A 25,130-nucleotide genomic window follows, 5' to 3' on the forward strand; every position below is an offset into this window, starting at 1 on the left:
GGGGAAGAGTAAGAATGTAAAGAATTTCAGAGGATGTTGGGAGCCAGACCTGGATGTGGCATACCTCATTCCTGCCTATACTTCATTGGCCAGAACACAATCATATGGCTTCATCTGCTACAGAGTATACTGTGGAATGTAATATGGCTGCCCAAGAGCAAAAAGAAATAGATTTGTATGCATCATCTCTGCTGCATGCCCTTACTGAGAAACCTAATGACCATTTCCCATCATTTTATCAGACCTCTTAATTACATTTGACTGTGTTGACCCTTCATTCCATCACTATCATGTGTGATGCTGTGTCCTTCTAGTTCTTTTCTCCTTTGTGTTTTATTTTTGTAACTAACACATATGACACCACTTGCCAGGCACTAATTGCTTTATAAATATTAACTCATTTAACCTTCATCACAATTAAAGTATGTACTATGAGGTAGACACTTTTATTCATCCCACTTTCCAGATGAGAAAACCGAGTCACAGGGCTTAAGTAGCTTACCCAAGAAACACACAACTGGTAGGTTGGCAGGAGCCAGTCTTTTAACAACCAATCCAGTTCCAGCGTTTCTTTCTTAATCACTGCACCCTGCTGCCGCTTTTCTCTTTTGCTTCTCTTCCTTTATCATTCCCTCCCCATAACCCTGTTGGTGTACAATGCTCTCCTCTCACATTTTGTGCTCCAAAACAAAGAATGAATCGTAGGCCCCAAAAGACTCCTTGCTATCTCTTCATAGTGCTTTTGTTCTTAGAGTACGTCTCATTCGCTGAATGCCCCTCCCCATTTTTCTAAACACCATTTAGAGGCGTCACCGCCTCCAGAAAGCCTTCCGTACTTTTCGTAGGTAGAAGCGCCTCCTCCCACTTTTTGTGCTAGCAAAGATCACAATCACAAGTCGATCGCCTGCTGCAAATTTGAGAAGGGGGCCAATCCACTCTGGTTATCACAGCCACCTACCCCGACCACCACCCACATGCGGTAAGGAACTCGGAAAGACCTTGCTCTTAGGCCCTAACACTGACAGCTAGGAGGGTTTAACCCCGTCCCATCGCGTCACGCGCGCAGCTCCACCCCACTCCTCGGCGATCCACACTCCCCGCGAGGAAATGGTTCAACCCAAGGGGTGGTGCCCGGGTGCTCGGACTGTTCTCATTGGCCAGGGCGAGCCGTACCACGACTGTGGCGGGGGTATGGTTGTGAACTGCGCGCCGCAGGTTTTGAGGCTGTAAAAGTCACAGCTCCAGGCCCCGGTTTGTTCCTTCACTTCTCCCTGCTAGGACGGCTGCCGGGATGCAGTGGGCCGTGGGCCGGCGGTGGGTGTGGGCCGCGCTGCTCCTGGCTGCCGCTGCTGTGCTGGCCCAGGTGGTCTGGCTCTGGCTGGGCACGCAAAGCTTCGTCTTCCAGCACGAAGAGATCGCGCAGCTGGCCCGGCAGTATGCGGGTGAGCCGACGGGTCACCGGGGGAGCGAACGGGTGGAGGGCAGGGGTCTGGGGAGGCCCGAGCTTAGTTGGGAGTTTCAGAGACGTCTTTCCCGAGTTCCGAGTGATTCTAGCTTAGATTCTGTTGTTCCTCTGCCTCCGCCAGGGTTGGACCACGAGCTGGCGTTCTCTCGGCTGATCGTGGAATTACGGCGGCTGCACCCAGGCCACGTGCTGCCCGACGAGGAGCTGCAGTGGGTGTTTGTGAACGCTGGCGGCTGGATGGGCGCCATGTGCCTTCTGCACGCCTCGCTGTCCGAGTACGTGCTGCTCTTCGGCACCGCCCTGGGCTCTGGCGGCCACTCGGGTCAGTGCTGGCAGCGGGCCGAACTGGGAGGCTGGGGCTGTACAAGGGTCCATGCCCTCCTTTCTGATGTTTGGCCAAGACATATATTGGTGCTGATACCCTGATATTCGGTGTCCATCTGATTGTCCCTCAGGGCGCTACTGGGCTGAGATTTCCGACACCATCATCTCTGGCACCTTCCACCAGTGGAGAGAGGGCACTACCAAAAGTGAGGTCTTCTACCCAGGTGGGTCCCTTCATTCTGGGGTGCCCATAATTGGAGGAGGGTCATGGCATGGAAAAGGGGCATGTTGGGGGCTCTCCCCTCGATTCCCTTACCCCTCAGATAAGCCACAGGTCATTATTGGTTGAAGCAGGTCCAAGGGCCCCTGTCCAAGGACTTCTTCTGTCAAAAGGAAACAAAACTTAACCATTTCCTGTTAACCACGTCCGATTTTTATATACCAAGACACTGTTTTATTCATCCAATATTCCAGCAGTTGTTGGAGAGACAGTTGGGTAATCAGATATGCTGTCATACCCCCAAAGACAAGACAGACAGTTGTCTTCATTTTTTCTATAGTGAAACATTTTTTTACATAAAAAGTAGAGCTATGGATTTCCACATAAGTTTCAGATTGATAAGTTACAGGCATGACAGGCATTAAAATTGAACATTTCTCAGACAGCCACACAAGTCTTATAACCACCCCTCCCTATCTAACAGGCCCAGCCCAAGTTTAGCTAAATTTCTGCCTGACATGAGTGAGGCTTGGGAATGCAGACTTCCAGGACTCCCATACAGTGGCCCCTAGCCATGTGAGGTGGCCCTCCTTGGCTTACCCCCAAAGAGGACATGAGCCAGGTGATGCCACAGAGGAAAACTTAGGAGTGGCCATCTTGGCTTCTTACTCTTCCAGATGGGCGACCAGGCCAGTGAGGTAAGGCTTTTTCCTTTCCTGATGCTCCTGCTCTGTTTCTTGCCCCTAGACAGCCCACGGGCTAGGGAGATGGCAGCAATGGAAGGGCTAGGCTCCTTATGTGGGTGCTCCCTGTCCTCTAGGGGAGACCGTGGTCCACGGGCCTGGTGAGGCAACAGCTGTGGAATGGGGGCCAAATACATGGATGGTGGAGTATGGTCGGGGTGTCATCCCATCTACCTTGGCTTTCGCGCTGGCTGACACAATCTTCAGCACCCAGGACTTCCTCACGCTCTTCTATACTCTTCGCGCCTATGCCCGGGGCCTCCGGCTTGAGCTCACCACCTACCTCTTTGGCCAGGACCCCTGACCAGCCAGGCCTGAACGAGGACCTGTGGATGGACAGGAGCAGGCAGGCCTGCATACATCCACTTTCTGGAGCCCATGTGAAAAGACAGGGACACAACATGCAACTACTAAGTTCCTGATGTACGAGCAGGGACACACATGCTTATGTAACCAAATACAGAGACTCGTGGGAACATATGGGACATACACGCAGATACAGTCCCATGTGTATGGCAGCATCATACGTTCACAACCATCCAGAGAGGGAACCCCACATGTACCAAGGGGGCCAGTCATATTCAGACATACCACAAGCTTGAATCACTAACTCAAGCCTTTTCCAGAGCTTTCCTGCCACCAGTCAAGGCTCTGGAGTTGGTGATGGGTGTAGGTATTATACTCTGTCTGGGCCTGACCCTTCAACCCAACAGCAGCTGAGGTGGGAGGGAGATGAAGCGTTGCCTGTGGAGGCCCCCCTCATCTCCCCATCCTCACCATATGCCTTACCTCATTCTGTTCCCCTTACTATGCAAGTGCTCTCATGGCCTGTCCCCACTCTTAGCAACTAAGTCAGCTGGAAGAACCGTAAGAATGGAGAATGCTGAGGTCAGGGTCCTTCTATCCTGAAAGACCCCATGCCTTTCCCCCATTCATCCCTTAGGAGTGTGATTGGGGGAGGCTGGCCTCAGCTCAGGGCCCACTGCTGGGCAGAGGACCTAGAGAAGTTAGCCTAGGTCCAGGGGGCCATCCCTGGCCTACAAAGGCCTTTTCTGCACACATACACCCTCATCACAGCTTCCACATACTGCCCTTGATGTCTGTCCACCTGTCTCTGTTAATAAAGACTTGTTGAACAGTCATTTCTTTGTGTGTCTGAACAGCAGGAAAACCTGCTAACTTGAAATGCAGGGGTGGGTAAGATGGTGTGTGTCTTGGTCTTGCCTTCTGCTGGTGCCATTCTGAAAATAGTCCTGGAGTCCGATCCTGGGTGGCCACGGGGTGGCAGTGTATACCCACTTTTGGGCTAATGGAGGCACGATAATCATTTTTGTCTTTCCAGTATATCCTGTCCACCCCCACCCAGAGTAGAAAGTCTTTTCTCCAGGACACCTGACTTGTAGAGGCCCCCAGGGGTAGAGAGCAGACATACCCCCTGGTGGTGTCTGAGGTGGGTGAGGCAAAAGAGGTGTGTAAGGTACACTCGTCCCAGGGACTCTGCATTTGCCTTCTTAAATTTTGCGCCTTGACACCTCACCTACCTCACCTTCTCTGAGGTTGAGTAAGATCCAGGCCACTCTCACTTCTTAGGCCTCCTGATATATCAAAAGTGGAAGGAACATGGTTATAAAAATTGTAGATTCTAAAAACTCAAATTTCTAGTGAACGAAATACAGAAGACTACATGTACGGCCATTTGGAAACAACATCAAAAGTTTATAAATTTCTGGGGTGCCTGAGTGGCTCAGTCAGTTGAGGGTTGAGTGTCTGACTTCAGCTCAGGTCACGATCTCACAGTTCGTGAGTTCGAGCCCCACATCAGGCTCTGGGCTGATCGCCCAGAACCTAGATTCTGCTTCGGATTCTGTGTTTCCCTCTGTCTGCCCCTCCGTTGCTTGCACTGTCTCTTGCATTGTCTCGAAAATAAATAAACGTTAAAAAAAATTGTTTTTAAGTTTATAAATTTCTTACTCTGAGTGAATGTGAGGCCCAGGCAAGATGACCATTCCAACACCCCATTCGCACCATCATGTTGGCCATGACAGAATTTGGCCGAGGCCTCATTGACAACAATGCAAAGCCAAACCTCCAAGGATTTCTCCCACCCTGTAACCCAGTTCTCCCTCTATGCTCAGAGCCCACATCTATCAGAAATGCCCTGGAAGCTTCCCTTATAATCGCCCCCTTCCCTTCCACATAAGACTCTGCTTCTAGGCTCCTCCCTGTCTCAGCTACTAGGTCCAGTGGCTATTTCTTAACTTTCATTTGAAACACTCTTAAAACACTCTTGGCTTCTAGGACACTACTCTTCCTAAAATTGCCTCCTTTGCTTGATCTTTCTTATCTCCAGCCTTTGACTTCCCAAGATTTAATTCTCAAACTTCTCTGTCTATACCCTTCCCAGGAGTTCTTAACCATTCATGACTTTAAATACCATCTATGTGCCTTTTTTGAAAATAGTTTTATTGAGGGGTACCTGGGTGGCTCAGTTGGTTAGTATCTGACTTCAGCTCGGGTCATGATCTCAACAGTTCATGGGTTTGAGCCTCACATCCGGCTCTCTACTGTCAGCCTGGAGCCTGGATTCTGAGTCTCCCTATTTTTCTGCCCCTCCCCTGCTCATGCTCTGTCTTTCTCTGTCCCTCAATAATAAAAAAGTTTTATTGAAATATAGTTAGTATAACATAAATTACTTAAAGGTGTACAATATAATGATTTGATCTATGTATGGTGAAATGATTACCACAATAAGTTAACATCCATCACCTCACATAGTTACAGATTCTTTTTTTCTTGAGATGAGAACTTTAAAGATCTCTCTTAACAACTTTCCAATGTACAATATAGTATTTAATGTACTAATATACTACTTATATAGTATAAGAGCACTAAGCTTCACATTACATCCCCAGGACTTATTTATAACTGGAAGTTTATGCCCCTTGGCCACCTTTCTCATTCCTCCATTCCACCTCTACCTGCCCATACCCCCTGCCTCTGGCAACTCTTAATCTGTTCTCTATTTCTATGAGTTTGGGGTTTTTTTAGATTTCACATATAAGTGAGAACATACAGTATTTTGTCTTCATCTTGACTTGCTTCACTTAGCATAATGCCCACAAGGGTGAATGGATTAAAAAAAAAAAGTACATACATACATGTGCTGGGATATCATGCAACCATAAAAAAGGAAACCCTACCACTTACAACAACATGGATGGACCTCAAGGACCATCTGTACATCTTGAATCCTAGTTTGTTTGGGTTTTTTTAGCTTTTTAATGTCTATTTATTTTGAGAGAGAGAGACAGACAGCGAGCAGGGGAGGGGCAGAAAGAAAGGGAGACACAGAATCTGAAGCAGGTTTCAGGCTCTGAGCTGTCAGTACAGGGCCCGATGTGGGGCTCAAACTCACAAACTGAGATCATGACCTGAGCCAAAGTCGGACACTCAACCGACTGAGCCACTCAGGCACCCCTTGACTCCTAGTTTTTTATCTTAGCCTAAACCTTTCAGCACCAGATTCAGATATCTGACTGCCTCCCTCTCCCCTGTCTAATTGGCATCTCAAACTTAAAATGGCCACGCAAACTGATTTCTCTCCCAAACCAACACATCTTACAGTCTTTACTGTCTGAGTTAAAGGTACCTACATTTACTCAGCTGCCAAAAACCTTGGAGTCATCATAGATACCTTTCTTTTTTTGAGATTTTATTTTTAAGTAAAAATACACAAGCCAGGCTCCCCATCTTGGATATCTTTCATTCTCACATCGAGAGAATGAGAATGAGAATCCAAGCCATCAACAGATCCTGTCAGTTTTATCTTAAAAACATATCCAGAATCTACCTATGTCTTAACACTTCCATTGCTACCACCTGGTCCAAGCCATCATCACTTGCCTGGATTACTGCAATAGCCTCCTAATTGATCTTCATGCTTATATCCTGTGTGGAGGATTCTCTACACAGTAGCCAGAGTCAAGACTTCTACTTTCTGCTCAGACATTTCTTTGTTGTTTTGTTTTGTTTTGTTTCCTTTGCTCAGACGTTTTCAATGGTTTCCATCTCATTTAGTCCTTTCACTGCCTCCAGGAACCTACTCCCAGGGCCCTTGTTACCTATGGACCAAACATCCAACCATTTACCCCAGCTACCCCAATTTAGCTCAGTGGCTTCCTTGCTTTCCTTCTGACACATCAAGCAAACTTCCATTCCAGGATGTTCGTACCTGCTATTCTGGCTGCAGAGCTCTTCCCTAGGTATTCCTATGGCTCTCTTCCTCCCCTCCTTCAATTCTTGCTTCTTCCCCTAACATTTCTGTAATAGCAGCCTCCCTCCCTCTCTCTCTCTCTCTCTCTCTCTCTCTCTCTCTCTGTGTGTGTGTGTGTGTGTGTGTGTGTGTGTGTGTGTGTGTGTGTGTGTTTAGGTAGGTTCCATGCCCAATGTGGGGATCAAATTCACAACCCTGAGATCAAGAGTCACATGCTCTACCAACTGAACCAGCCAGCCACACCCCCTCCTTCTGTGGTGGTTTTAAAATAACTCCATAAAATTTTTGATAATCCTTGGGATGCTTGGGTGGCCCAGTCAGTTAAGTGTCCAACTCTTGATAAGGGCTCAGGTCATGATCTCGTGACCTAACAGCACAGAGCCCACTTGGGATTCCCTCTCTCCCTCTGTCTCTGCCCCTCCCCTCACTTGCTCTCTCTCTAAATAAATAAATAAACATTTTTTTAAAATTAAAAAAAAGTATATATCTCCCTTAAGAAGTGAAGACTAATTCCCTTCCCCTTGAATGTGGGTTGGATATTCATGTAATTTTAACAAATACATGGCAGAAGTGACTATGTAATTTCTAAGACTAGACCAAAAAAGCATTGCTGCCTCCTTTGGTCTCTCTTGGGTCACTCTCTCTGGGAGAAACCAACTGCCATGTAGGGAGGACCCTCAGGCAGGAGATCCTTTCCTATGGAAAGGTCCACCTGGGGAGAAGAGCCTCCTACCAACAGCCATGTGAGTGAATCATCTTGGAAGTGGATCCTCCAGTCCCAGTCAAGCCTTCATGTGACTGTAGCTACAGCCAACATTTATACTACAACCTCATGAGAGGCAGTGAGCCAGAACCATCCAACTAAGCCACTATCAAATTCCTGATCCACAGAATTGTGAGAAAATAAATGTTGTTTTAAGCTTGCTAAATTTGAGTGTAATTTACTATGAATACATAACATCCATCCATCTCTTTCTATTCCCCTCAACCCAGATTTATTTTTCCCCATTTTAATTATCACCATCTGATACATTATGTATTTCCCCACTGGAATTATACCATTATAATAAAGACTTTGTTTTATTTACTCCTATTTCCAACAATGTCTTGCACAAAGTAGCTGCTTGGTAAATATATGTTGGATCAATGGAGATCTAGATCTGTCTTTGTCTCTGTGAGGTATAGAATCAGATGGGAGCTAAGTGAGGGTATGAGAGACATCCTTTCTTCTTCACAGATGAAGAGAGAGATAAACCAGGTCCCAGTCAAGCTTCTTGCTTCCCCTCAACCCTTCCCAGTTGTAACCCTCCTGGTCTGGACCCCCAAGATAGGTTTACTATGCTTGATTAATGATTGATTCCTTTCTTTGGGTGAAGCTGCTCAGTCCCTTACCCCTCTCCTACTCTGCCCCTTGTGAAGCAATCTCCAAAACTCCCAGAACTAGAATTTCTCCAAGCCAGTTCCTACCTTTCCAAGAAGAATCTTACCATCTATCTCTCTCCAGGCACCTCCTGTTCTCTGAGCACTGAAAGGGAAATGGGTGTATGGGGAGCAAGCTGGCCATATGAGTTCTGCAGAGCTCTACCGTCTGCCAGGAGCCCCTAGGGCATGTTTACCATGGCGTATTCAGATTCTCCCCTCTAGGCCCAGAGGAAGGGGCTTGATGCTTTCCAGGAGTATTCACACCACCCAAAGCCACTGGAGAGGGAGCATCAGTACTGAGGACAGTTGGATGACCAAGGCTTCTTGGGGGATTGGGGTCTGACTGGCTGTCAGGTCTGAAATCTGAGCAGAACACTGGAGTGAGCCAAAGTTATGAGCAGTACTGAGCTTCAGTATGGCCAGAGGTGGGCCAGAGAGAACAAGGACTTAGTGCCACAGTGGAATGTGGGTCAGGGACAAGTGTGGAGGATAGAGACAAGGAACGCAGAGGGGTGGGGCTCCTGGGTGGCTCAGTTGGTTTAGCGTCTGACCCTTGATTTTGGCTCAGGTCATGATCTCAAGGTTTGTGGGATAGAGCCTCAAGTTGGGCTCTGCGCTGACAGTGCAGAGCCTGCTTGGGATTCTTTCTCTCCCCTCTCTCTGCCCCTCCCCTGCTCTCTCGCTCTCTCTCTTCCTCTCAAAACGAATAAAAATAAACTTAAAACAAAAAAATTTTTTTTTAACTTAAAAAAAAAAAGAGCAGAGGGGTGTCACCTACCACAAGAATCTGGTGAGAAGAGCTAGTGGTCCAGGCCAGGGCAAGCTGGGTCTGAGAGGAGGGGACTGACTGGGGGAGGAGAAAGTAGGCAAAAGTCACACCTGAATTTCTGCCTCCTAGAGGAATCTTGGCCCTGGGAACAGTGCACCTCACTAAGTATGAGGTCAGGAGATGGCCCCTGGTACTGGGTGTGATATAGCCGAGTTTCATACTCATGCCAGGTGTCACCCCGACAGATACGGGTTGTTTTGTTCATTCATTTGGTAGGTCCACCCCCTTGGGCACAGGAAGCAACTGAGGAATGTATGAGGGTTCCTATGAGGAATGGGGTCCAGGCTGCTGAGAGAAGAAATTGTGGCCTGCTACTCAGGACAGTGGCAAAAGAAAATAAGAAATAAGAAATATGCATCTGGGGGATAACTAGAGTTAGGGTGGACCTGGAGTAGTTGGCTGAGGGGTCTAGAGATAAAGACTGGAGTCACACACACAGGGTTGAGGATGTGCAAAATTCTAATCACTGTTGAAATGTGGTATGAGTACCAGAGGTTCATAATACTATTCACCATTCTTGTGTATATGTTTGAAATTTCCATAATAGAAGGTCACAAGAGATTAAAAAGAAAAAAGTGTGACTATGTATCTGCATGTGGTATGTGTGTACCCTGCCATGGATGTGGACTCAGTTCAGAGACCTCTGAGTGCCAGAGTGCAGACATGGGAGTCCACCACCATGGGCAAGTATTGCACAAACTGCAACCTCCCTGCGGTTGGGGACAGCACTTGTGCAGGGCAGGGGGAGAAGCATTTGCTCTGTGCAGACCCTCCATATTCATCTCAGTATCTTGCAGAGTGATTCCCCTTTCATGATCACAACCTGCCCAGGCCATTGGCGCTGTAGTGTCTATGTTACCAAGTATGTGAGACAGGGCAGCTGTGTGCCCGAACTTGTGACAGTATGTGTTGGTGTGTGAACACGGCTGTTCGTGTGTGAATGCCAGGCACTGAGTGTGGATGTGGGGGGCACGACTTGTGGGTGTGGCGGGGCCCTGGTCCAGAGTCCAATGGTGTTAGACTCCTCACTCTCCTTCGAACGATTCCTGGCAGCTCTCCAGCGCCCCCTCCTCCCGTTCTGGCAGTGTGGAGGGGGAACACCTGTTGGGGGGCTGGGAGCGGCAGAGCCCCGGGGGGCCTCTCCCCCCGCGCCCCCGCCCGCCCTGCCCCTCTCCGGTCCCGCCCCCGCGGCCGCCGCCAGCAGAGCGGCGCGTGAGCGCACCGCGGCCAGAAGAGCGCACCGCTGCGGGAGCGCACGGCTGGGGACCCCGCGCAGGGAGCAGAGCCGAGGTAGGGGCTGCCCGAGAGGCGGGCAGAGCAGAGGGAACGCCGTGGAGACGCCGGGGGCACCGGGGCGCGCCAGGCTGGTGAGTGCGGCCGCGGGCCGTGGGGAGCCAGAGAGCGGGCGTCGAGACCCAGCGGTCCTCAGCCCGCCCGGTCCGGGGCTCTGCCCCCCGCCACCCTCTGTCCTCGCGGCCCCTCAGTGCTAGCCCTCTGCGTTCTCTGCCCCGTCTCTCCGTCTGTTTTTCCCTGCCTTAGTCTCTGTCTCTCTCTATTTGCTGTCTCGCCTTGTTTCTTTCTAATCTCTCTTCTCTCTTCAGTCTCTGTCTCCTGCTGCGTCGATCTTTCCCTCTCTCTCTCAACCACTGTCTCACTGTTTGTCTCTCTCCATCTCTGTCCCTGTCTCTCTCTCTGGACTACCTGTCACTCAGGTCTTGATATTTATCTCTTACTCCTCTCTCTGTCTCTTACCTTCCCTATCTACCCAATATCTCTATCAATCTCATCTCTCCCCACCTCTGTCTCTCTGTTCTTATCTCTGCCTGCTTATCTCTGTCTGTCCCCACCTGTCTCTCATTGTCTCTCTGTCCCATCTCCATTTCTCTTTCCGTATCTCTCCTGTCATTGTCTCTCTTTCTGATCTCGCTTGCTCACTCTCTCTCTCTCTTCTCCTGTCCTCTCTGTTTCTTGGTCCTTGTCACCCTCTCTGATCTACTCAGTCTTTACCTGTCCTCTGTCAATATCCATTTCTGTTTCTTTGGGTCTGGTCTCTTGTCTCTCCTGCTGTTTCTACCTCTGTCTCTGTCAATGTCTGGGAAATCTATCTTTTTGCCTTTTTTCCTATGGCCCCCTGCACTTCCTTGAATCAGTAACCACCTCCTCTTGTGCTGGGGGTCGTGGGGCAGCAGGGCCCAACACTCATAATTCCCACCCCCACAGGCGGCCCTTTCCTCGGGGCCCCGCCTGGTGCCAGCCCCCCCACCAGCGGGGGGACTGCGCCTGGAAGCTGTAATGGAGGCCCTGCAGAGGCAGCAGGCAGCCCGACTGGCCCAAGGGGTGGGGCCATTGGCCCCTCAACGCCCATTGCCACCACCAATACCTCCCTTGCCTGGCCCTCGGACCCTGCAGGCCCCTGAAGGGGCCTTGGGGGAGGTTGGGACTGAAGAAGAGAAGGATGCAGAAGAGGATGAGGAAGGGGAGGAAGCCGGGGCAGAGGAGGAGGCAGCCGAGGAGAGCCGTCCAGGGACCCGGGGCCCCAGCTCACCTTCAAGTCAACCCCCTGGACCTCATCCCCATGAATGGACCTACGAGGAACAGTTCAAGCAGGTAGGACCCCCTACATGTCTGGCCCCCTCCCCTTCCTCCTCTCTGGGCAAAAGCAAAGCCAGGTGATTCGTAGCCCATCCACCCCCACTGCCCTCTGCAGGATGGAAAAACAGAGACACGGAGACCTGGAGAGAGACAGTGGGAGGACTGTAAGATAGATAGTGACAGGGAAGCAGAAAGAGACCTCCAGAGACATGGAAAGAAGCGCATAGACACACACTGAAAGGTGTAGGAGACGCCCAGAAATGTGGAGGCATGACAGACTGGAGGCTTTTGGTGAGGCTAGAAGGGAAAGTGGGGGGGGGGGGTGTAGGAGCTTCAAGAATTCTTTTCAGGGAATGGGATCTGGGGAATGGGGATTCCAGTGCCAGCACCATCTTACCCTACCTTGTCACACATCAAGTCACAAGGTCATATTCCAGCAACTAGTGGGGGTTTCCTGGGCTGCATATTTCTGTCTCTGGAAGCAGAATGGAGGTTGCCACTCCTTTCGCAAGCTGATACCCTCATCTCTTCCCTGTCACATTGCCCCCATCCAAATCCTCTCCCTGGTCTGAGTTCTATGGGTGACAGTTCCTAGCCTGTGATGGCCACACTATAGCCGCAGTGTGACTAAAGGGCTCCTGTACAGATGGGAGTGACAAGATCTTACTCTGAGAGCTTTAATTTGAGGTTCTTCCTCTCTGTGGAACCCATCTGGATGTTATTCTAAGGCACTACTTCAGGCTGTCACTATGAATGTATTATAAAGGGCTCTGACTCCAGGTGTGCTGTTCTGGTGATACTACTCTGAGGATGTTGGTCTTGGGGACTTTTCCCAAAAGTGTTAATTTGCGGCTAGTACTCTGTGGCATTAATGTAAAACTTGGAGTGTTACTTGGTGCTCTGTTGCTCTAGTGACTGTTTCTTTTGGGTATAATTCTGGGGATTATTACTTGGGAGAGCGTATGTATTATTTTTGGGGATCCATCTAAGGCTTTGGGCTTAGTTCTTCTGGGGAGTATGGGTCTAAAGTGGATCTCTGGGTTTTGTTTTTTTGTTTGTTTGTTTTTAATTCTGAGAGTTCTTAGTGGGGAATGGAGTGTTACCTATTGGTATTACTCAGGGACTGTTATTCTGGGTAAATGACTGTTAGTTATTCCAGGGCTTGTTTCTGCTGGGTGGTATTTGGGAGGTGATACTGGAGATGGGGCTCCAGGTGACTGGGATGACCTCTGGGTCTTTCAAGTTCTGATCCTGCAGGTCCTGGGCGGTGTAGGGCCATTACCTCTGTGGCAGCTTCTGTAGTGGGTAGGTCACTGCCCTGGAAACAGACCAGAAGTGGGGCTGAGGGGCCCCAGGTGTCAATCCAAGAGATTCCGAGCATCTACTCTGCCTGAACAATGGGTTAGAGGCGTCTCAGTCCCTCATCCCCAGCCATGGCACACAGAGATGTGAAAAGCAAGAAGCCTTTGCAAGAATAAACAAGAGTGAATGAGCAAGCACCTCAGAGACATCTGTCAGCTTCCTCAGTATAGAACACAGTCCCAGCCTGACTTCCTTCCTGGGGATCTTTGCATGCCCTGGAGGGCAGGCTAAGCCTCCTAAGCTACCTTTAGTCCACTATTCCCCAGAGGGATGGTTTGAGCTTCCCAGGGCACCCCTGGCCAGTGGATCTCCGGTCTCTGTGTGTGTTAGGAAAAAGTGCCCCTCCCTGTGCCCAGGGGGAGAGAGTCTAATGCCAGGGAGTCCACATTTCAGACCCTACTCACCCCTTTAGCTGAGAACCCTTATTCAGGATTTAACCTGAGTTGGGGTCCCAGGGGGAGGGGGGGAAGTCAGTGGAGCTGAAAAATGACCTCAGTCCTTCCCCAGCTGTACGAGCTTGATGCAGACCCCAAGAGGAAGGAATTTCTGGATGACCTGTTTAGCTTCATGCAGAAGAGGGGTGAGTGGGATGATGTAAGGGAAGGACCCCCACCTACCAGTTTTGAGGAAGGGAGACCCCAGGGTTTAGTCCCCAGGTTGGCTCCTCTCTGCAGAGGCCTGAGCTTGGCAACACCTAGCCTTTGGGCCCTCGATAGCGTCTTTAACCTCTGACCCTGCCCCCCTCCTCCACCCAGGGATTAATTAGTGGCCAGCCCACTGGCAGGTTAATGAGTGTGGGATCAATTGGGAGGGTGGGAGGGGAAATGGTTGGGGGCTGGCCTGGGGGGTTCCCAGGACTGGGGGGTTGGGAATGCCTTGTTCCTCTTTCAGTGGCCCTTCGTCCAGCCTTGTCTCTCCTCAGTTTCCCCTTGCTTCAGGCAGGGGACATCCAATATGCTCTACAGCAGAAAGGACTGGGATTAGACTGAAGGAAGGACTTCTAAAGGGTAGGCTGGGGGCCATGTGAGTTGGGGTTGTGGAGGAGGAGGAATTCCTTTCCAGGAATCTCAGAGATAGAAGAAAATGCAAGGGTCCAGGAGGAGATCAGGGTGGGCGGCAGTCCATCACTTAGGCTTCTCCCCAGATTCATGGGTCCGAAGACTGACTCATTATCTCTCTCTACAAAGCTAATTAACTCACTCGGAGCTTGGCCTGATAAGCCACTAATTAACTGGCTGCACTGCACCCCCCTCCCTTAGTGCAGCTGCTGGTCAAAGTCCCTCAGCTCCCACCACAGGCCCAGCACCCCTTTTGGGATCCTTTCTAACCAGGGACCTTCAGTGGGGTCCCAGGTCTTTTTGGTCCCCAAGGAGGCCCAGTCATTCTGGCCCCAGTGTCCCCTCCCTGACCCTCCCTGGGAGGTCTTCCTTCCACTGGAGAAAGTGGGGTAGAGTGGTCTGAGCAGATCCCAGCATTCCCTCCATCACCCTCAGGACGGGAGCTCTGCCTCCCTCTGGTCCTTGCCTCCCTCTGCTTCCTCTGCGGGAGGGGGAGGGGGCGGGGGGGGGCGGGGGGGAGGAGGTCCCGTGGGACCGATAATTTCCCCACATTAATCAGGCCGCAGCTAATTGTTCGGGTCCAAAGGAGGCGGCGGAAGGGGACGGGATCGGTAAAGAATTAACTGGGGCCCATCGCTCAGAGCAGACAGGCCCCTTTGTCAGGACTGGCCGGCGGGGGCGGCGCGAGCTACGGAGTTGGCGAGCCGGAGTTGGCGAGCCGAGGCGGGGGCTGCTGCTTCTCCCATCCGCCACTTCCGCCATCCCCCAGTCTCTGGCAGCCACCCCGGGGCCGCTGCTTAGGGGAGTTCAGCTCTTCAGCACTGTCAGGAAGTCCTTACTACGGTCTACCCTAGGGGTTGGCAAACTAAAGCCGGCTGGCCAAATCTAGCCGCCTGAGAGATAAGCATGGTTTTTACATTTTTAAATAGTGAAAAAAATTAAAAGACGAATAAAATTTCAGAACGTGTGAAATTCGAATTTCAGAGGCTGTAAATAAAGTTTTTACTGGAACACAGCCGGGCCCATTCCTTTAAATATCCTCCATAGCTGCTTTCAAGCTACAATGGCAGAGTGGAGTAGTTCTGAAGGGGAGGTTTGGCCCTCAAAATCTGTAATATTTACCGTCTGGACCTTAACAGAAGAAGTTTGCCGACCCCTGATCTAGCTTCCTGTCCTTCCTGCTACAAGCCAGATCTTGGGAGCTCTGTGGGCTCCGCCTGGAATCCCCCTTATCCCTCCCTCCCTCTTCCCTTTTCTCTGAGATCCCGTCCTGTACCCTGGCCTCCAGGCAACCGACTCCTTCAGTCCTTGAGGATGTCCGCAGACAGGTTCTTAGTCCTAGTATTCTGACTCTCTGCCTACCTCTCACCAGGGACGCCAGTGAACCGCGTGCCCATCATGGCGAAGCAGGTGCTGGACCTGTACGCGCTGTTTCGCCTGGTGACAGCCAAAGGCGGCCTGGTGGAAGTCATCAACCGCAAGGTGTGGCGGGAGGTCACGCGCGGCCTCAGCCTGCCCACCACCATCACGTCGGCAGCCTTCACTCTACGCACCCAGTGAGGCCAGGCGCGCGAGCGGAGGGGGCAAGGAGCGGGAAAGGGGTCGCAGGACGTGGAGGGCCCAGAGGCGGGTGTTTCATTGTGGGACTTGATCAGTGGGATCCAGCCTCCCATCTACCCCGCCTCGTCCGTCCGCCCCTAGGTACATGAAGTACCTGTACCCGTACGAGTGCGAGACGCGGGCGCTCAGCTCCCCAGGGGAGCTCCAGGCAGCCATCGACAGCAACCGGCGCGAGGGCCGTCGTCAGGCTTACACCGCCGCCCAGCTCTACGGCTTAGCTGGGCCTACACCTCGGGGTACTCCCGGGCAAGTCTCCGTTCCTGGCCCCGCCCCGCCCACGCCCAGCCCACGCCCTGCCCAGGGCTCCGCCTCCGGCCTGCCTGCTCACGCCTGCGCGCAGCTGAGCCCGAGCCCCATTAAGAAAGGTGTGAGGGGACAGGGTCTGAGATTTGGGTGTCTGTGAGACCTGGGGGTGCGCTGAGATACAGAGAACACTAAAATGTGGGGAGTCTGAAGTCTGAGAGGCATTGAAGTCTGTAGTAAGGACTGACAGGGCACTGAGGTTTGCTGCACGCGAAGGTTTAGGGGTCCTCAGGTTTGAGGGTCAGTGAAACCGTAGAAGGTCTGGGGTACGGGTTACTGCGGTGTGGGCCTGAAGCTCGGGAAAAGGTCCTTTATCTAGAGGAACTCCATTCCACATCTGTCCACCCAGGGCTCCTATTGGCATGTAGTTTTTGCCTCCTGTGGTCTGTATTATTTAATAACTGAGCGCAAGGAAAGGCCCTAATTGTCTTGGACCAACCTAGACATGTATATATTGGCCCTTTGGGCTCTCCAGCTTCAGAGCCTCAGGCTGAGACTCTGGATGGGAGGGAAAATTGAACTTGGTGCTTGAGCTTGGGTGACTTCCCTTCACCCCAGCCCTAGGGGGAGAACCAAATGCAGAGGCAGAGTTGGTTGGGCCATGGGAGTTGACTGACCTTTCTTCCAGAGGAAAGCGGAATTCCAACCCCTCGACTGGCACTGCCTGTGGGCCTGGCTTTGGGACCTGCAAGGGAGAAGTTGGCACCAGAGGAGCCCCCAGAGAAGAGGGCTGTGCTGATGGGGCACATGGACCCACCTCGACCTGGAGCTCCCCCTAGTTTCCTGCCCCGTGGCAAGGTTCCCCTGAGGGGTGAGCAGGGGCTTGTTGCTGAGAGGGCTTCGGGCCTATACACTGAGGGAGGACAGACCCATCACCTAATAGGTGTTGGAGGTGGGACAGATAAATCCCTCAATAGACAACTGTGTGATTATAGGTGTGGGGCTGAAGTGGAATGGGGGCTGTCTGTAAGGATGGAGGGGGGAGCTTGAAAGTCTCAAGTCTGATTCTCCAAAATGTGACTCCCCTGTCCCTCCTGGACAGAAGAGCGGCTGGATGGGCCTCTCAATCTGGCAGGCAGTGGTATCAGCAGTATCAACATGGCCCTAGAGATCAACGGGGTGGTCTACACTGGTATGGGTACTGCAGGCTGTCTACACTGGCATGAGGTCAGGGGTATTTGCTCTGGCATGGGGATTTTAGATTTTCTCAGCTAGCATGAGGTTCAGGGATATCCAAACTTGCATGGGTAATGTGGGGTTCATGGGATTGCTACAATGGCATGGGTTAAAGGGTGTCTACAATGGCATGGGGTCTAAGGCATGACCTCTCTGGCATGGATACCATGGGATGTCTGCCTTGTCATGGACCTATGTATCAGTGTAAATATTTCTTGTTTACCTGTTTGAGGGTATCTATATTTCCATAGGAGTCTCTAACTGACCTAAGGAGCTTGTCCACATTGGTTTGTGGCAGGGATATGTGTGTGGTGTTGTAACAATCAGGACACTGACTTTTGTTTTCCTCTTCTGTTTCTGTGCCTACCTCCTCCTGCCTGTGTTTTCTCTCCACCACCTCCTCACCCCTTTATCAGGTGTCCTCTTTGCTCGCCGACAGCCTGTGCCAGCTTCCCAGGGCCCAACCAACCCTGTACCCCCACTCCCTACAGGGCCACCTTCCAGCACTTCACCCTGAGAACTCCCACTCAGAATTAAGAGTCCCAGCCCCAATGCTGAGTGGGGCCCCCCTCACCTTGATTCTTCTAGGGCACCCAGTCTAGGACCCAGCCCTGGGAGATGACACCCCCACCCCCACCCATCCATGCCCTGTGGACTTGAAGCCAAAGAGTTTTCTTTTGATGTTACATCTACCTCATTGTAAAGGGAGAGCACCTCCTCCCTGGCCAACTCCAGCAGCATCTACCAAAGAGTTCTGCCCTCCCTAACCCCCATCATTTCCTCATGTGCCTCCCTGTGTCAGTGTCATCTCTAGGACCCCACCTCTTCAAATCAGACCTGCTTCTCCTCAGAAGCCAGGTGAAGGGATAGGTTGGGGTGTTGTGAAGGAGATATCCCTCAGGTCACATCTGAATAATAAAGCTGCAGTCCCTCCCTCTCCAGTGCCTCTTCTTGTTTGGGTCTGGGGGTTGGGAGGAATTATGTGGTATACACAGGTTGTTTTTGGGCCAGGGGTTCTCAAGAGGGGAAGACAGAATAGCAAAGGGCCGTGAAAGTAGTGGGGCTGGGTTTCATGATTCAGACTGCCTGGGTTCAAATCCTGATTCTGCTACTATAGTGCGGAGTGGCCTTGGGCAAGGCATTAGTCGCTTGAACCTTAGAAGACTCCTAAAGATCATGGTATCTCACGGAGTCTCCTACTGATCTATGGGAATAGACCAATCCTGAAATAATAGGTGTATTTATATCGGCAACCTCGGGGAATAGGGTAGGAAACGTCTTTGGTACCCTTCAATTAGAAAAAGAAAAGTAAAAGTTTGGACAAGCAGGAACTGGAAACTAGGACAGAGCCTGATAGGTAGTCGTTGCCTAGGTAACCAGACAGCTTTTGACACCTTTCACTGGCCCTGCCGGTCACTTCCGGCACCCGAGGGCTGAGTCGTAACGTCACTTCTCATATTGAGGGATGCCCCCGCGCTCTGATTAGCCAGCCTTCTCTATTTGGCCGGACGTCCCGCCCTCTGCCTGTTCCTCGGCTGAGGCGGAGGCGAGGTAGCTATGGCGGCTGTCAGCGACGTGCGGCGGCTACAGGCCTGTGTGGAGGAGCTGGAGCGCTGGGTGTACGGGTCTGGCGGGCCGCGCGGCTCGCGGAAGGTGAGTGATCTGGGATACAGTGCTGCCTTTCTGGGGCAGAGCAAGAGGACTACTGGCATGGTCCTCCGGATAGGTGCAACCGCTCCAGCCTCGTCGCCCCGCAGCCGGACCTTTGGAATAACAAAGGTTCGAAACCTTTCGGAGCTTATCGGACCCACGGGCTCCATTTCCATGGAGGACACTCAGCGTTATTAGGACCGATTGCGATGGGCTCATTGTAAACTGTGACTAAGACTGCCTCTGTCCTCTAGGGCTGGAGACCTAACACACTTGAAAATCTGACTAACGAGAGTTTCTGTAAGAGCTGAAGTCCACAATGGAAGGGCTGGCACAGAGCCCTGCGTAATCAATTGCTAAATATTGTGCAGAAAGAGGTCCGTGGGACACTGGAGGGCGCAGAGCAAAGGTGGATAAGGAAGGCTCCCGGAATGAGAGATGAGGTCTGAGAGAGCCAGAATTAGGAGGGAAGGGATTGGATACCGAGTGGGGTTTTTTTTGTTTGTTTGTTTTTTTGAGTTTATTTATTTAGAGGCGACGGTGGGGGGGGGGGGGAGGCGGGCCAGAGAGAGAGAGAATGAGAGAATCCCAAGCAGGCTCCCTGCTGTAGGCGTGGGGGTGGGGGGTGGCTGGATTCCACCAATGGTCATATCATGACCTGAACCAAAACCAAGAGTCCCACACCTAACCCACCGAACCACCAGGGGCCAGAATACCGGGTGTTTAGATATGGATGGAACACTCCTTCACACCAGTGACTGAATTTTGACAACCGTGAACCTTAGTTCTCCTACCCTCTCCCCCCACCCCACCCCCCCTTTTTAATATGGGAAGATCTTTTACTGAAGGTAAAAGAGTGTCAGGCATACCCTGGAGTTAGATGCATCAGAGATAATGATGTCTGTTTGTATACTTCTTGTGGAATTGTCACTAGCAGATTGTGCCCCACTTGAGAACTGATTTTTCAAAACATTCTCTCCCTTTGACATCCATGACAAAAATCCTCCTTGTTTTCCTTCTACCTCTGTGGCTGTTGCTGCTTAGTCCCATTTGCCTCCCCATATATTTGACCCTTGAATATTAGCATTTTTCACCCCATATTCTAAAACCTGGGTAAGATCATTCACTTTCATAGCCTCTCCCTCTATTTGATCCTTTAATATGGGAATTCCTTACCTTCTACCCCTAGAGCCTAGGTAGGTTCAGCCAGAGAGGTAGGAACCAGGTTATGCTAATGTCCTATAAACTCTAACATAGTTAATTACCTTCCCAATCAGACTTGAAACTTCCCAGAGACTACATGACTATCTTCCCCTTCACACTGAGGATTCCCAGAAGGTGGGGTTGCATCTCCTTTAAAACAAGAGAAAGGGGCAAACCTATTTTGCTGGGATAAAGAGATTTGGGAGATGAAGGAATGGGGGTTTTTTACCTCTTTCAAGACTTGGTCAAGCAGCGAACCTTGGAATTAACTTTCAGTCCCCTTGCAGGTGGCTGATGGCCTGGTCAAGGTACAAGTGGCTTTGGGGAACATTGCCAGCAAGAGGGAGAGGGTGAAGATTCTGTACAAAAAGAGTAAGTGATTCCATAGGGTGCCTGCCTTCCCTCCTTCCCATACCTATGCTTCCTGGGACCTGGCCCTTGCCTTCCAGCCCAGTAGGTCATTGGAGTCACTCTATGGGGACAGAATGTGAAGATATTTCCCTGCTGAAGTGGTGTCATGGGGTGTGATTTCTACTTTGTGGTTAAACTCCAAGCCCATGACAGTGTCATAAGTTATGGGATAAGGGCTCTGCCTCAAAAGTCCTCTGGTGAAGGAGGGAGGAGAGGTATAGTATTTCCACAGGCAAGGTTCAGAGGCAGGAGGGAAATTAGGCACTGAGAGCCCAGGCTTGGCTCAGCCATGCCTTTTTGATTATGTCAGAGCCAGCAACCTAGAAATCAGAAAAGGCTCTCACTTGTCTTGGTGGCACTGAGGAGCAAGTGGCCTTCCACCTTTGGTGAAGATAGGTCAGTGGGAATGCTGAGGGTTCCAGGATAGTGGAGGCAATTGTGTTCCCAGCTGTAAAGGCTGAGTTTGGCCAGGAGGTATTCACAGGGGAGAGACAGGGAGGTGGGGCCCAGTGGAGGCCTGCTGATAGATATTGTGGGTGTCATCTCCTCACTCAAGGCTCTCCCCAAAGTTGATCACTAATATCCTTCATAAGACAGATTTCCCACACCCCACCCCTATGCCATTTTCTGTCTTGCTTCTTTTCTAGTTGAAGACTTGATCAAATATCTGGATCCTGAGTACATTGACCGCATTGCCATACCTGATGCCTCTAAGCTGCAGTTTATCTTAGCAGGTAGTGCTGGCCAATCTGTGCACATGCATCTGGGGATTATGGATTATGGGGGAAGTTGGGCATGGAGATGGCTTCCCTGCCAGTCCTCTCATGGATACAGCACTGGAAGCTGCAGTCTGAAATTCTGGCCTGGCTCTTGGCTGAGGCCTGAGGTCATCCTGTGGTCTTCTAGTGAGCATTGGGTATGGTATACTTCTGAGCCAGCTGAGGCCATGGTACCAGCAACAGTGGGAACTACTTCAGTTTTCTAACAATGGTCTGCCTCTAGGATCTTCCTTCAGAACCTTCCTCACTTCTGCTCACTACATAAAGGAGCTTCTAGGAAAGGGTGGGAGCAGAGAACATTGCATTTGGGAGAGGTGAGAATATTGGCACGGGTTTCAGCATTTTCCTTTCATGTGAGAAGGCACAGGTGTTTCAGAGTTCTAGGCAGGAACTATTCACCTGGCAATGTCTGCTGCTCAATTTAGTCAATCACTCCATGAGGTAGGGTTTGCCAAGTACCTGTGTTTCTTAATTCATTCAGAAGATGTTTAATGATCATTTTCTGTGATCCAGACCATCCTCAGTGTGAGGCATACAGTGGTGAACCAGAATGCCCCTGAACCATTGCCGCGGCTCAGGTGCCAAGTTCAGGAGATCTTTTCCTATACTGACTCTGGAGTCCAGCCTTTCCTTCCCTCCCTGGCCACTGTCTGCCTGGATTCACTGAGTTTGTTATAGCAGGCTAGAGGAAGAGGCCTTAGAGTTAAAACTTCAAGAAAGGTGGTATTTGGAGAAACCTAGAGGCTCCTTGGGTTCAAGACGGGTCATACCAGAGGCATCTAGGAGAGGTGGGAGCAGAATGGGGGACTGTGCACCTAGAGAAGGGGGCAGTGAGCAGAGTAGCTGCCCCATGCTGCAGGACTCAGCCATCTACCCTGTCAGGTCCTCAGTCCCTTGCATGGAAGTAGCAGTGCCCAGGTTTGCCTCACTGCCACTATCTTGTCTGTTTATGTCTCAGAGGAGCAGTTTATCTTATCCCAGATTGCACTCCTGGAACAGGTGGAGGCTTTGGTGCCTATGCTGGACAGCGCTCACATCAAAGGTACCTCTTTAGGTCTGCAGCTCTACCACTCTGCTTGGGGAGGTGGGTGGATGGACAGGACTTCCTTGTGCTTCAGGTTCCCTGGGTTCAAGCTAAGTCTGCTCCTTGTCTTTACCTCAACCCTGGGGATACCTGTCATCTGCATTGGGATGAAAATTGCCAGAGCAGAGAATTCATTTTCAGAACCTCAGGCAGTTTGGACCTAAGGACACTAGTGTAAGTCCAGCAGCTCCCAACTCTGAGTATTCCTTTTACTTTCTACCTCACCCCTCAGCATCTGTCCTTTAGGCTGCTATATAGCCCAGATTTTACTATAAGAGTTCCTGCCAGGTGTGTGAATGTGTATAAATTCTTCCTGCCGCACTGTTGAGAACAGTCCCTGGGCCTGAGTTTTGACAAACAGACAGTGACTTTAATTGAATCCAGATATCCATCTTGTCTGTCTCTGGAGGTATTTTTTCCTGTTCCCCCTCCCTACCCCCGATCAGCTATCTGCTGAGCATTTGACAACCTTAAGCTATAGGCTCAGCATGGTGGCCAGGGCTCTGGGTGTTGGATTCTAGGTGTCCAGCTTAGGAACCTTGCATTCATCCTCAGCCCACCTTCAGGCTCCCTCTTCTAGGCAGACCTGGACCCACTGGACTGAGAGCAAAGGAACAGATCCCATAACAGGCAAAGCTTTCTTTACCTCACCCTGCTTACAGCATTGGGGTGGGGGTATGGGGCAACTCTGGGGACCCCAAGGTTTATTTTCTCCTAGGGCCCTGTATCCCCACCCCAGCCCCCACCCCCGCCTTGGGTCCGAGAGTAAGACTGGGATGGGCAGGGAGCCACACCACCACCTTTAGCTGCAGTGGTCGATGAAGCCTGGCGTTTGCTTAGCTTCTCCACTCAATACTCTAATCCTGCTGAAGACCTAATAGACTATTGAACAGTCCTGGGGGAAGGCACAAGCATCATCGGGCAGTGTGTGTTGTGTTTTACAGCCGTTCCTGAGCATGCCACCCGCCTGCAGCGCTTGGCCCAGATCCACATCCAGCAGCAGGTATGGGAGGGGAGAGGACTGGAAGAGAAAGTAGACGTGGTGAGGCTCCTAGTCCCCACCGCTGCCACCTGGGCAAGCAGCCTCAGGCTACCCTGATGTCAGCTCCAGGGAAAACCTGAGGGGTTATCCTTTTATCTTCCTCAGCTTTAGAGAGGGAAAGGGACTTGCTTGGCCACATCGGGATCTCTTGACTCTCTGAGTAGGACTATTCTGAGATACCAGAAGATTGATGATGGGAAGTACCCAAGAATTTCTGGGGATGGTGTGTCCTTGACTATGGGTGGAGGAGCTGTTTTTTGGTTTTTTGTTTTGTTTTGTTTTATTTTGTTTTGCCATTCCCAGGCCCCAAAGTTTAAAGAGGTTCAAATATAGGGGGCAGGGGAGGAGGACACATATACTAGCAGGAGTGTTTCCTTAAATGTGTGGTTCACTCCCCCTTAGGACTGCTGTTAGGGTACCCATCCCGGAGCCCCATTAGAAATTTCCTCCTTTTGACTCTGGGGTGAAACACTACTTTTTCTAGGCTTTATGGGCTGTGAAGGTCCCTGACGAGGCAGGAAAGTTAATGGGAAGTGGGGGCTTTATCCAACTCCTTTCTCTGCCATACGTTGTCCCCGTAGGACCAGTGTGTGGAGATCACTGAGGAGTCCAAGGCTCTCCTGGAGGAATACAACAAAACTGTATCCTTTCTGCTCAGCCAGGCCCCTGAGGAATGTTGTCCAAAGCCCTGTCCTTTTGTTCCATCTCCATCTCTGTCTCTTTCATCCCATCCCAATCAACCTGTTTCCCTCCTCCCCTACCCTTTGGCAAATGCAAAATCTCTCCAGTCCCTCACTCAGGCTTCTGTTCTCACCTTGACCTGCCACCAGACAATTCTTCTCTCCAAACAATTTGTGCAGTGGGATGAGCTACTTTGCCAGCTAGAGGCCGCCAAGCAAGTGAAGCCAGCAGAGGAGTGATGGTTGCTCCCCATCCCAGGGTGGGCCAGACAGCCAGGTTCCAGGGCCCTGTGTTAACCTGCCTTTGTAATAGGGCAGAGGCAGGTCTGTATTTATTGGGTTCACAGCCTACTTGTCTGTATTCAGGGGCTCTGAGATCAGAGGTCTGGCTACTTGAGATTTGCTATTTGCATCCACTCCCCACATCAGTGTCCTATTCCAGTGACAATAAACTATAGAAATCACTGGAGCAGTGTGCCAACTTCCTGGTCTAGGATGGGAGTGGTGGTGAGGATGGGGGTGGTAGAAGGCAGAATTGTCAGCCTTCCTAGTGGTTGGACCAGGAGGTATTCTCATCCTGATCTGGCTTTCTGGGAGATGTAGAGTTCTCAGGACAAATGCTCTCATTTGATTGATATGAGTGGAATATTTGTTTGTGTATCCATTTATCCCACATTTACCAAGTATCCTCTAAATGTCACGTGCCATGGTAGGTGAGGAGGACACAGGTAGGGTCCACTTGATCCCTGCTCTGCACAGACTAGCTGGGGAGACAGTCAAAGAAAAGAGCAGTCCTACCAAGTGGGCACAAAACAAAAAGGAATGGGGGAGGCAGTCCTGGAGGGTGATATGCAGGATGTTTGAGAGCAAGGGAGTAGCATGTGCAAAGCAGAG

At 51.0% G+C, this 25,130-nt stretch overlaps 3 protein-coding genes across 9 annotated transcripts; all 3 read left to right on the plus strand.

Annotated features, from left to right (window-relative positions):
- The first annotated feature begins 844 nt into the window (after positions 1-844).
- SIGMAR1 (sigma non-opioid intracellular receptor 1) lies at positions 845-3,894 on the plus strand. Of its 3 annotated transcripts, none has more exons than XM_027039337.2 (5): positions 845-979; positions 1,279-1,442; positions 1,587-1,787; positions 1,921-2,013; positions 2,687-2,707. In XM_027039337.2, exons 1-5 carry the CDS (start codon positions 975-977, stop codon positions 2,704-2,706), a joined length of 483 nt encoding a protein of 160 aa, XP_026895138.2. In that variant the 5' UTR covers positions 845-974; the 3' UTR covers position 2,707. The 3 variants fall into 3 exon arrangements, with proteins under 3 accessions (XP_026895138.2, XP_026895139.2, XP_014928556.3); XM_027039338.2 differs by lacking the exon at positions 2,687-2,707 and adding an exon at positions 2,494-2,675; XM_015073070.3 differs by lacking the exon at positions 2,687-2,707 and adding an exon at positions 2,830-3,894 and having other exon boundaries at positions 849-979.
- Positions 3,895-4,917: 1,023 nt separating this feature from the next.
- On the plus strand, positions 4,918-18,882 carry ARID3C (AT-rich interaction domain 3C). Of its 2 annotated transcripts, XM_027039325.2 has the most exons (8): positions 4,918-10,643; positions 11,497-11,883; positions 13,738-13,810; positions 15,661-15,844; positions 15,990-16,273; positions 16,840-17,022; positions 17,254-17,343; positions 17,804-18,882. In XM_027039325.2, the coding sequence occupies exons 1-8, from the start codon at positions 10,287-10,289 to the stop codon at positions 17,902-17,904; spliced, it is 1,659 nt and encodes a 552-aa protein (XP_026895126.2). In that variant the 5' UTR covers positions 4,918-10,286; the 3' UTR covers positions 17,905-18,882. The 2 variants fall into 2 exon arrangements, with proteins under 2 accessions (XP_026895126.2, XP_053060947.1); XM_053204972.1 differs by lacking the exon at positions 17,254-17,343 and having other exon boundaries at positions 17,804-18,875.
- On the plus strand, positions 18,878-24,705 carry DCTN3 (dynactin subunit 3). Of its 4 annotated transcripts, XM_015073090.3 has the most exons (8): positions 18,884-19,040; positions 20,528-20,612; positions 21,299-21,385; positions 22,389-22,472; positions 22,636-22,688; positions 23,459-23,517; positions 24,138-24,197; positions 24,387-24,705. In XM_015073090.3, the coding sequence occupies exons 1-8, from the start codon at positions 18,945-18,947 to the stop codon at positions 24,439-24,441; spliced, it is 579 nt and encodes a 192-aa protein (XP_014928576.3). In that variant the 5' UTR covers positions 18,884-18,944; the 3' UTR covers positions 24,442-24,705. The 4 variants fall into 4 exon arrangements, with proteins under 4 accessions (XP_053060948.1, XP_014928576.3, XP_014928581.3 ...); XM_015073095.3 differs by lacking the exon at positions 22,636-22,688 and having other exon boundaries at positions 22,389-22,484; XM_015073101.3 differs by lacking the exon at positions 22,636-22,688.
- The last annotated feature ends 425 nt before the right edge of the window (positions 24,706-25,130 follow it).

This window comes from Acinonyx jubatus, chromosome D4 (genome assembly GCF_027475565.1).
Source record: "Acinonyx jubatus isolate Ajub_Pintada_27869175 chromosome D4, VMU_Ajub_asm_v1.0, whole genome shotgun sequence".
Classification (NCBI taxonomy): Eukaryota; Metazoa; Chordata; class Mammalia; order Carnivora; family Felidae; genus Acinonyx; species Acinonyx jubatus.